At 33.2% G+C, this 12,394-nt stretch overlaps 1 protein-coding gene across 4 annotated transcripts in view; it reads right to left on the bottom strand.

Moving 5' to 3' along the window:
- The window catches only part of LOC140450208 (choline transporter-like protein 1), a 258,955-nt gene that overhangs the window by 131,539 nt on the left and 115,022 nt on the right, over nt 1-12,394 (bottom strand). Inside the window, exon 1 of one of the 4 annotated variants that reach the window (XM_072543691.1) lies at nt 367-489. The exons of the other annotated variants lie outside the window; for them this stretch is intronic. Coding sequence (XP_072399792.1) covers nt 367-396 — 30 coding nt within the window. The 5' untranslated portion in view covers nt 397-489. Of the gene's footprint in view, nt 1-366; nt 490-12,394 lie in introns of those variants that run through there. 4 annotated transcript variants of the gene reach the window in all.

Genomic DNA, 12,394 nt, shown 5'->3' with positions numbered 1-12,394 from the left:
ACAATCAGCATTATTTTTAGAATAACATTATAATGCATTAAGAGGATAATATGAAATGTTTATAAAAAAATAATTTGAGTGTTACCCACTGATCACTTATATACATGCCAATAATACATGTAGTTTAAGACAGGAAAAGTTTAAGGGAATAAGAAATTAAAACTCGATGCTTGAACTGTCTCAAATAGTGGCACAAGAGTGGAAAGTGGAAATAATAGTAAACGCGGCAAAAACTCACGAAGAGTTGTAGCGCCAAAACAAACTACATTTTTATGAATTGATTTTAAGTGAAATAAAATGATGATAAAGATTCAATAGTTTTTAAAGGGTGTATTAACATGAATCCTAAAAAAAAAGTTTATTTACCGGCATAGTTTCCTCACTCATGGCACTCATGTTAGTTAAACTTACACTAAATATCAAATATGTAATTCTGTTAAATAACAAACAAATGAATACGGTTTTGGCATTTTTTATCAACCCGATAAACTCTAGATAAACTTAACAAATACAATTGTTTTTATTCAAGGTAATGCTGTTATTTGTTTACCAAATCTGTATTTGAAAAAACAGTGATATTATTTTTAATTATTGTATCGCAAGTTAGGCAACCAGTTAAACAAAATGAATCGCTGCTTGCAACTTTAATCATCTCACCGATCTATGCATATATTTACAATTATGCAAAAATTTTTATTTCCATTGGTTTTACTTCAATATTCGATTTCTGTATTTATTCCTTTTTGTTAAAACGTCTAAAGAGGTTTTCAGTCCAAATTTTTCTATGGTACTCCTTATTCGTTCTTCGCTGTTAGGGTCCACACTAAATTTTGCTTAACTTTGCTTTATCTACTAATGTGTGAAAAATTTACATTTTTTTATTGTCAAACTTAGTACTCACTATTTTTTTATGTTCCTGGTACCCTTTCCATATATGTGCCTTATAGTCTTTGTTGATACTTTGTGTGTCATAGTACAGTCCAGATTTTAGAACCCCTTTAGAAAACCAAAAAACGTAAATAAAAAAAAACATAATATTTAAATATTCTTCATTTAGACACTTATTGAGATGTCGTCTCGACTTAAGAACTAGATGGTTAGTACAAAATTTGACATTTTTTTATTTTAAAAATGCCTTAAGTTGCGTTAATTTTTTGTGAATCCAATATTATTAAAACTAACCGTGTTTTAACTCTATGATCCGAATCGCTACTGTCACAGTCTTCATTGAATTTACTAACAACTGATTCATTTTGTCCATACATTTTTTTTAGAAAGCCCCTATTATAAACCGGTTTTATTTCAGCCAATTGGCTTATTTTACATCTTCTGGAATTCTGAAATACTTTACCAGCTTATACAGGTCTATTGGATCGGTACCATATTTTTTTTAAGTCACTTTTTAGTCTCCGAAAAGTGTTTGCCGCCTGCGATCTAATGTCTCTCAGTCATACAACACAGGGTTGAGTGTTTCAGATTCTCTGCGACACAGGCTGTCTCCATGAAACAGCCCCAGTGTATGCAGGCGCTCTTTGACTGACGCATGTCCAGTCAGAAAGCCTGTTATGACTCTGGCTTAACTTATTCGTTCTTATTTCAGCAGTAGTACAGCCCTAGAGTATGCCCGACGACCATATACATCTTGTCATGTGCGTGACCGGGTATACTTTCCCAGTGAGTTATGTTGCCGTCGCATCCAGGCTTTTTCCAGTTGGCCACGGTGATTCAATCTCATTGGAGATTTTGTAGCTGATGGCAAGTGCATCATCTCTTTCATTGCTATGTAATCTCCGGTGACCTGTAACCCATATCAGTGTGTCATTGATATATTCCGCCAATCTATCGAGATCTCAACATTGCTACACTAATAGAGTCCAGCTTAGACAGATGCCCACTTGGAAAGGTCCACCTTAGGCAGATGCCCACTTGGAAAGGTACTTTATGCCTCTATCAGAGTACGATATGGTAAAAAGTCATCATCGCGATTCGGTATCCCTGATTTCATTTATGATGTTAATATGTCCTGACCTAACCAGTACGTTGCTCAGGTTTTCCCGTAGTATATACTATCCCATTATTACCACTCCCCTTATAACCATGTGCAAAGGAGGAAGGTCTAACTAATAGGGCCTCCATAGCTGCTGTCAGTGTGCCCCTCAGGGCAGTTTTGATATCAAGGTAAGCAAGTCTACAACTGGGACAGCCATCTTTTGGAATTTTGATGGTATTATCTTGGTCGACTATTTAGAAAAGGAAAAACAATAAATGGTAAGTATTCTGTCAGTTAGTTAAATCAACTAGGACAAAAAAGACACTACCTCATCTGATTTAGTTTAAGTCGTCTAGATCTTTTGTATTAAAACATGAATGGAGGGTAAAGTATACATAAAAGATCTTTCAGATTGCATTGAGAAAATGTCTACGAGACAAAGCGACACCGTGACCTAGTTCCAATTTAGTAAATTTGTCATTAATAAAAAGCTAAAGTGACATCACAGTACACAAACACATCAGCTGAAGTGAGCCTCACTGTTAAATGAAAGCGAAAAAGAAAAGGTGTGTGATTAAATATTTGTCGGAAAAGTAGATATTCCCAAAAGAAATCCAGGTAGATTTAACACTGACATTATAAGTGTCTTACAACGTAGCGAAAAGATGATATCGTTTAAAAGTAATTGGAAAAGAAACCTATAAAAATGAGGCGTAGGTCTCTCAAATCACCGTCTTAATCAAACAAAATGTTGAAAAGTTCACCATATCATTTTAAAAGACTTAATGCCAAATTGTAGAAGAAACATTTCATTTCATGTAGTTAAAAACATTAGCTATGAAGAGCCTAATGGCAAAGTGGGTTACCCGAATGCTTTCATCAGATCAGAGGCATGTCAGAGGGGACACTTTTCGCAGGAATAAGAACTTTATTGGTCAGTATGTGACAATGGAGGCAACATGGACACAGAATTATAATCCAGAGACAAAAAATAAGAGCAAGCAGTGAAAACATGGGGTTCACCCCCGCCTCGACAGTTCAGAGCTGTGGCGTTAGGCAACAAGGTTATGGCTTCCGTATTCTGGAGTGCGCAAGGTATTTTGTTCATTGTTCATTAGAAAGAGGAGCTATTATAATAGCCTCTTACTATAAGCAACTAATATCAACATTGCGTTAAGCCTTAAAAGAAAAGGGGTGGTGAAAGCTGAGGAAGCATGTGCTCTTCTATGAGGACAATGCACCAGCACAAGAGTCCTTGGTTGCAATGACTGCCATTCGTGATGTAGGTTTAAAATTGTGGAGCACTCCTCACATTCTCCAGATTTGACCATGTGTCCACTCTTCGTAAAATCGAAGTCTTCTTTTTTTGGAGTGACTTTCGGGTACATATATCAATTTTTGACTATTTTCACCTTCAATAATACGCTTGAAAAGGTGGGAAATAGCCAAAAATGTATATACCCGAAATAAATATATAAAATATAGGTCTCGACGAAAAAAAAATGAGAGCCCCAATAGTATTTTTGCGTTTACAGAAACTGCGTCACATTACACTAGAGATATTTTTATTACACAGCTTTCGAAACTCTGCTGTTAGAAACAGCAAAGATGAAAACACTTGATGGAAAATTGATGGTAAGACACTATGGAACAAAGCTAAAGGTACAGATATACGACGTAGATGCAAGGTGGAGAACATCAAGAACTGGGTAAGAAATAGAAGAGTAGAATGGAATGATCATATAAGCCGAATGACAACAAATAGAGTAGTAAAGACGGCAAGAGACGGTTCCCCAATAGGAAGACGATCAGTAGGAAGACCACGAAAACGACAACTTACTGGAGGCACATTGAAAAACAGACAGAGTCATGTCTATAAAAAGAAGAAGCAGAAGAAGCTTTCGAAAACAAATTATTTCGTAAAATTTTAAAGGCTAACTCAGAATTAACAATATACACATTTTTTGAAAGGTTTTCAAGCTGATATATTCTTTTAAGGAATGGAAGTTTTATAAATTTCGATTGTCAAAAAATGGCCAAAAAAAGTAGACCAAATAAATTTGATTTTAATAAATAAACTGCAATAAGTTTGTAATAAAGATATACTACTGTGACAGGGGATTAACCATAAATGCATAATATTTATAACAAGCAGCAACATATAAGTTGCCGTTTGTCAAAAAAAAAAAGGGATATCAATTTTTAAGCACCATTTATTTAACAGAAGTGTGTCTATCAAATGATATGAAAACCCTATCAATAACTTTGTTGGTTATATAATCTTATCACATAATTTTTAAATAATCTGGTGCCACTATAGTATACGGTTTACCCCGAGGATGCGGTCTACCTGTGCATATTAAATATTATCTATTACATTTCTGAAATTACTGAACGCAAATTTCCTGATTTGCGCAAAATAATGAAATGCAAAAAACTCTTGTAGAAAAAATATTTATTCACAAGTAATAAACATTTACAAAAATACTCTAATAATTTACAAAAAAATGCACCCCAAATATTTACAAAAAAATTATATGTAATGTATATCTGACGTCCGTTAAAAATAAGTGAAACAGATCCTCTTCATCTTTCCGCAGAATCCTCCAGCAGTAGTCGTCCAAATGAGACTGGACATGTTGGCGTGGTACTCATCGCATTCTCTTCATGATGCGGATATTTGCTTCTAACCACGACCACTCAATCCTCTGTGTGGGTACTACTGATACAGGATCTATGTAGTGCCTTTGGTGGTACACCGTCCGATGTTCGAGTCCTAGTTGATTTTGGGTTTGCATAATAAGGTCATATATATCAGAATAGATGACGGAACATGCTGTAACTTCCCTTTGGATAATAGGGACTAAAGTCGCCCTATCTCTCCGCTCGACGAAAAAACAACGGTAGTGTGTCTCATTTTTTAACCCGACTACAAGGGCCGTCGATGCCTGCTCCGTGATTTACGGGTTTACGTTGGTTTTCGACCTCAGCATCGTTGTCCTTTCGATCCTGTAACCCCATCTCCTTTCAGCATACGTCCTCGATTGTATTTTCGGCGACCAGCGAACCTCCCCTCATCACATAAGACTGTAATGTTATACGCAGTGCCAGTATGGAGTCCGAAATCCGAAACCAACTGGAGGAAACAAGAGGCCACAAAAACGTCATGCTACCGACTCATAGATGGATCAACATGACAGAACAGAATTACAAATGCAACCATTCAAGAAAAGCTCCAGTACACACTACTGAGGGAGTTAGCTGAGAACATGAGGAGGCACTTCTTCCACCAAGCCACAAGACGACTTCTTAAGACCAGAGACATCTTCGACAGAAACAGAATACAGAGGATGTATAGAGAAAAATACAAACTGATCGACCACCTGATCATGGTCTAGCCAGGTGGTTGCTGAAAACAACCAAACAGGGAAGTAGGTAGGTACGATGCCTTATAATAAAGTACCTAGAGAAGATATCCAGGAGTTATTAACAGGAAAAATCAGGACACGAGGAGGGTGCAGTTCCACAAGGAAAGCGGTGCATTAGCAGGACGCCAAAAAAGACTAAAATATCTTAAGCTAAAAATTTTAACAAGTGATATATTATATTTTATTATGCAATAAAAGTTTTTATTTTTTATTATATTTTAAACCAGTAGCGTCGCGCGCTAGCTGTCTAAGTAACAAAAGAAAGTGAATCCTCAGACTTCCCAAATGTTCTTTATGGTGATGAATCAGATATGGATACCGATCAAGAAAGTGACGCAGAGTGTATTTTCTACACTGAACATTATTCAAAGGAACATCATGGAGAAAAGTGGGTACAGTGTTCAAGTTGCTTCAGATGGTCACATGAATTGTGTGCTGATAATGATAAAAAGAACACTTATTATACGTGTGTGATTTTTTTATTGAACAATAGGTCCCTAATTTTAGGAACTTTTTTGGAATATGAAAAATGTGTCATTCTTTAGTTTTGCCTATTGTTCAATGATGAAATAAACATTTTAGTATGCATAAGTTGTTTTTATTGAGTTTACGACACATTTTAAGTAGAAAAAATTATTCTAAAATGTTTTTGTCGCAAAAAAATTGAATTGAAAAATAATATCCAATATTAGGAGATTTTTCGGTATGTTCGAATTGAAAAATAATATCCAATATTAGGAGATTTTCCTTTACATTTCCATAAAAAGGGTGTAAAAACCAATGTAACAAGAGGTTTTAGCCTTATTTAGTCTGAGTCTCCTCAGCGTCCTTTGATTATAGAAGTTAATTGTAAAAGTTAATTTTAAAGTATAATAAATTTCTTTTAAAAAAGAACACATCGAAACAAATTATTTATTTGTTTTCAACATTTCATCCCACATTTCGGTCGGTTTCCGACCTTATCGAAACCACATTTAATTGGGTTAGAAGAGTATTAGACCCTAGTAAAATAATAACAGGTTAATAAAAATAAAAAGAGAAATAAACATAAACAATTTAGATACATCATTTTTTCGCACACAAAAATCGATTCTCTACAATTATAATTCTTCTGTGAAAAAAGGTTTTACCCCACAACTATGTTGTCAAGCCAACGTTTCTACACAAGGGCAAATGGCACTACATTATCTTCCAAATATTGTTCAATATATCTTCAATATATCTTTCAGCCTTTAAATTGCCCCGTTGAATTTTAACAAGTTATGTATGAGCCTTGGGGAAATATCTACTCACACCATTATACCACCTCCACCAAATTGAACCCTGGGAGTAAAACAACATTGCTGATAACGTTCACTAGCTCTTCTCTAAATCCTAGGCCTGAGTATCCTGACATCTGATGAGTATCCATTAAATCTTGATTCATCCGTGAAGACCTCCGAACCCCCTTCTGCAAAAACCCAATTAAGATGTTCGTGAGCGAAGTCTAAGAGGTCCCGTGACAGATATTCTGGACCTTAATCCATATTCATTTACGCCTATTTGAACAGTATAAAAGGAAACTGTTTTTTATGGACATCATTTAATCGTTACACAATCGTTTAACATAACTTGTGGTTCTTTATATACTTTGACTGGCCTCCTGGTGTATTGTTCTGTTATCCGAAATCTTTCTTTGTATTGCATCAAACACCGACTTTCGAGAAATTCCTAAAACATTTGCGATGGAACGAATGTACCGCCCGTTATCCTGTAAAGCAACACGTTGTGCTATTTCTCCTGGTGCCATCATTTTGTTATTGCAATATTTGAAAGGGAGAAAACAAAAAACTCTAAAGCCAAACTTGTAAACACTTAAAATAATAAAATAAACTTAAAAAATGCTGTTTAATCACATTAATAAAAAAAGTTTGTGTAGAACTGTTGTTGTTCGCAAAAATCGTCTAAATAAGTTCAAACAAGTAAAAATGCTACCGTTAATAAGGCATAAAATAAAATTCAAAAAAATTAAGTGAGTTTTTTATCTAAAAATGAAAAAATACATAAAAATCTGAGTGTCCGGTTAATTTTGCACTCCCGTGACACTAGGTCGGTAGAACATAACATATATAAATAAAAATGTTAATACATATAAATAACTACAAAATGAACTGAACACTTTGTCAACACTATAAAATTATACCTACTTCCGCAACAATGGTCGGCTACATAACAATAATTATTATACAAAAGATACCAAAAATTGGCAATGTTCCATTAATGACTGCTGGCATAAATTATAGAATTTTAGATTTCGAAACATACCGCAAATATTACACTTTTGTTGACTGCGGTGATCAAGGCAGTTTGAAATTTAGTGTCAAGTTAAATAATATGAATATTAGAATTATTGTCACCGAGCCAAAAAATTAGCCATAAATAAAAGTTAAACTGGTCATTAAAATATGCCTCTTTAAAGTTAGCTTTCGAGTTTATTATAAAATGAAGTTGTTGTATCTACAGGCTTACCCTTGTGAAGATGCTACTATCAAATTACCAGTATAATCCAACATGAAGAAATTTTATATGCTATTCTTTTTCCTCTTTCTAAATTTATCCCTCCCTATGTTTTCCGTGTCGCTTCTATTTTTACTACGCACATTTTAGGTCAGTTTGACAGAGAACAGAAGAGAACTTATACTACGAAATAGAAAACAAGACCGTACCTTGCATTGATTTATCTGCCTCTGCTCCTATGCTTATGCAAACTTCATAGCACATTTTGGCATAATAGGTAGAACTTTTCAGCACGATGAAGATTCATCTACGATGAAGATCAATTTAGTACTATATATGAAAAGTAGAATTATAACCATCCCGGCCGTTACATCCTGACTATAGCACAGCTGGTCTTACAAAACTAAAAACAATCATGTTGGAGAATTCATTCCCAGCAAACCTTCTGAACAGACTTATTGTTGGTGTCTCAAAAGTCAAACCGACAGATCCAATAGAGTCCTTAACAAACAACGAACGAACGGTGTACCACTCTTTACCATATTCCAGTCTTAACAAATAAACTTAAAATACATTTAGAGAAGTACCTAATATCAAAATTGGGACCAGAAATATAAAAACGGTGTCGAAGTTACACACCAAACTAAAAACACCTTTAAATATTTAAAGAAAACTACAATGTGGTGTACTGTCTGCCCTGTAATAATTACAACAAAGTATATATCCAAAAAATTTAAGTAAAAATCCTTTATAAAAGGTATATATAAATTAAAAACCCAAACGGGCTATGTCATGAAGACAAAACGTTTTCGGAAACCATGTTCCATCATCAGTGTCCTAAAAAGTATATAACCACTTTAATTAAAAAGAACATGAAGTTAAAATCATGACCAAGGTTAATACAAAATGTGGTTAATACTTACTAGGTGTACATGTTTTGAGCCCATAAATATCAGGGTAAAAACCCGTTAAAATTTATCAATTACAATTTGGTTTACATTATTTGGTATTATATGTTATGATGGAGTTACCAGTGGATATGGTAACATGGCGACGTATTGCTCTAAGTATGGCGGAAGTTCGAACAGAGCAGTCATTGTAAGTTAATGTCTGTGTTTAAATATGACAGAAGCCATCAATATTTAAAAATTTTGAATAAAAGTTAAAATAATTTAACAGTAGCAACCATCAATGTTGTAGTATTAAATTGTGAATTTGTCCTGAATTTATGTTAAGAACCTGGAGAAAAGTGTTTTATTGATTGATGTATGTGGAATAAATTGTAGTGACAAATAGTGTGGGTACTGATAGGCAACCAACTATACCTAGGTCCAATGAATTGTTGTGAAATCAGGATTCTAATAAAAGGCCCTTTATGTTTTGCAACATTTGGTACCTGGAAAATGCAGAATAGACATGTGGAAAGTTGGATGCTTGAGACTTTATTGTTGATAGGTGAAATAGGAAAAATATTTTTTGAAAATGATATTCACTGAATGCAATAAAATACTTTTGTAATGTGGTGTTCATGAGGTAAATAACTTATATCTTGAGCATAGAAGGCCCTATATGTTAAAAGACAATATTTGGTACCTGGTAAATATAAAAGAATTCTTAAGTTACAAGTTCATGAACATAAATAACTGGTTATGTGTTATTGGATACAGTTGGTTACTTGTTTTATGTTAACAACTACATGAGACGATTAGAAATTGATGGTTGAAACGTAGTTTTATAATAGGTTAATAGGACGTTACTCGGCTTATAACTTAAGAAGAAGAGGCCCTATCTGTTATAAAGCAACACTATGTATACTTTATTCACAATTATAAGAACTGACTTATGCAGAATTTAAAAGTACCCCGCTGATAAAGTCGAAGCCATAAAGGGATTTGCCTCTTCAGGTAAATAGTAAAAAGGGCCGGCTTAACGAATTTTATATTTTATTTGTCATTTACATTACATATTTAATTTAAATAAATATCTAGATAATTAAGGGAAAAACAATTTTTGTTTTGTTAAACAAATTGCAAGTGAAATAATAAAATGGTGAAGTGAAAATAAAAATGAATTAATGTAGGTATATACATATGGCTAAATAGCTAAATATGATTATATTTTATAATTCATGTAAGGGAAGAAGTGTTTCAATTGTTAGTAAGGTATAAACTATGTCTGAAAAAGTTGGCAACAAGTGGGAAATTTCTTTATTATTAATTTCATGAAAAAAACTATTCTTCATAAACATTTCTGCATTGCATAGAAATCAATAATCAATAATCAAATTTATAAAATTTTAAGTGGTATAAAGCGAAAATCAAAAATATTGATTTATGCTTAAAAGTGAAGGGCTTTTAAATTTAGGTGCAGCATAAAATGTTATTTTAATTTGGTTGTAGGAATTAAAAATTATTTTTAAATTTAGATTCATTGCCTTTTAATGATGTATCAGTAGGTGCATTAATTTTTAATTTTATTTCTAATTTACCTTATTCAATACACAAAATCAACAAATGCAAAAGTAGTTTTTTATTTACTTTTTACTTTAAATGCATTATTTAATTATTAGAAGGCCATGAATCTAAACTTGGACATAATTTTTAATACCTACAAACATTTTAAAATTACATTTTCTTGCATATCTAAATTTAAAATCACTTTCCTCTTCAGTATTAATTAATAATTTTGATTTTTCCTATCTACCACTTAATATTTTATGAGATTATAGGTTAATGATTTCTATGTGATGGATAACCTTTAATGAAGAATAATTTTTTTTCGTGAAATTATTAATAAAGAAATTTCCCATTTTTTGGAAACTTTTTCAGACATGAAACGGAAAACTTACACATTACAAGTCAACATGAATAAATATGAACCTTTTAAAACGAGTAAATCGGTACTCACCGAAGGGAACTCAGACGTTCAGATACAATTAGCGTCTCTTTGTAAAGACAATAAAGTCGACTTTACTAAAGCAACAAGACATTTACTCAACACAGACACTACACATTACTCCCCTGAGTTAGTGATAAGTTATAGTCTAAAAAAATCATTATGAAATTGACTGGCCAGTGTGAAAACCAGTGCCAATAAAACACAAAACACACAATACATTTTCTTCGTTGAGACTTAAAATAATGATTAATAACAATAATTATGCGAAATTTGTATGTTTATAAAAAGAGTTTTTTGACATTATGCTTGAATGATAATCTTTGATCTGACTATATATACCTATATACAGTTGTGCTATGCTTGGCTATTATGCCGGTCCTGGCAGCTTTGGTAGTTGTGATAATTATACAGCAATAGAGTATTTACAAGGGATTATTCAGTTTTACAGCTGTTATTAAAACAACTTTTATATTGTGACACTAAATTTCTGGATACAGTATTCATGAGAAGTATAAAAGGATAAGTTATAAGTTCATGAGTTTAAAGTGGGTAGATAGAGTTAATAAAATGTTGTATATTGACAAGATATGTAAAAGAACTGCAAAAGTAGAATGTTTGTAGGTGGCTCTGTTAAATTTAAGTAAAAAGGGAGAATGAGTAATTTTGAAAAGTTGTTGAGAAAAGGAAAGACTCTACAGGAGGCTGGGGTCTCCAGAGATCCGAAAACCAAATCCTGAGGGAGCTATATGGATAAGTAAAGTAATATGAGGGATGGAAAGGATGAAAAGATGATGATCTTGTTTAAACAGATGTGTAGGTGGTTTTTGTGATAGGTGGACTCAACTTATAACTTAAGGAGAAAAGGCCTTATCTGTTATAAAGCGACACTAGGTATATAAGAAATGTAAAAAGGATAAGTTATACGTTCACGAGCTTGAGGTGGGTGGAAAAAGTTGATAGACTATTGGTGTATATAGACCTTACGTGTAAGAGCTGCAAAAGTAGAATGGTTGCAATGACTGAATTCGACAATTGTGTCGAAAAGAAGCAAGGAGAACATTAAATATAGGGATCAGATCTGAAATGTAGGTTAAATAGAAAGGAGTAGGGAAAGATAGAGATTTTGATCTATTGAGAAGTTTTGGAGTGAACTAAGGAAGATGAATAATTGACGAACGAATAATGATAAATGTAAATTTTATTGTGGAAGTAAATTAAGGATGTGGGTTATGAGAATAATTGGCGATGGAGTGGGAGGAAGTCTCGATTGAATGAGACATGACGATTAACACAATTTGGACTTTTTTGTTTTTCTTTGATGATTTCAAGGTCTTCGTATAGGTCTAGTTTGAGAAAGTTTTTTTGGGGGATATTGTGGATAAGTGATACATCTTCTGGGATATTAAGTGTGTGGTTATGTTCTTTTAGATGTTGAGAGAAGGTGGAGGTGTTTTCTCTTTTTGTGTGTTCTAGGGAGATTGAAGACAATGATCTACATGTTCTTCCTAGATGGCATCACAATCTGAACATTTTAGTCAATAACAACAACTATGGTTCATATAATTGATGGGATCTTTAGAAT

This window comes from Diabrotica undecimpunctata, chromosome 9 (genome assembly GCF_040954645.1).
Source record: "Diabrotica undecimpunctata isolate CICGRU chromosome 9, icDiaUnde3, whole genome shotgun sequence".
Taxonomy (NCBI): Eukaryota; Metazoa; Arthropoda; class Insecta; order Coleoptera; family Chrysomelidae; genus Diabrotica; species Diabrotica undecimpunctata.
Note: the sequence above shows the minus strand (reverse complement) of the source record. Positions and strands in the feature narration are given on the sequence as shown.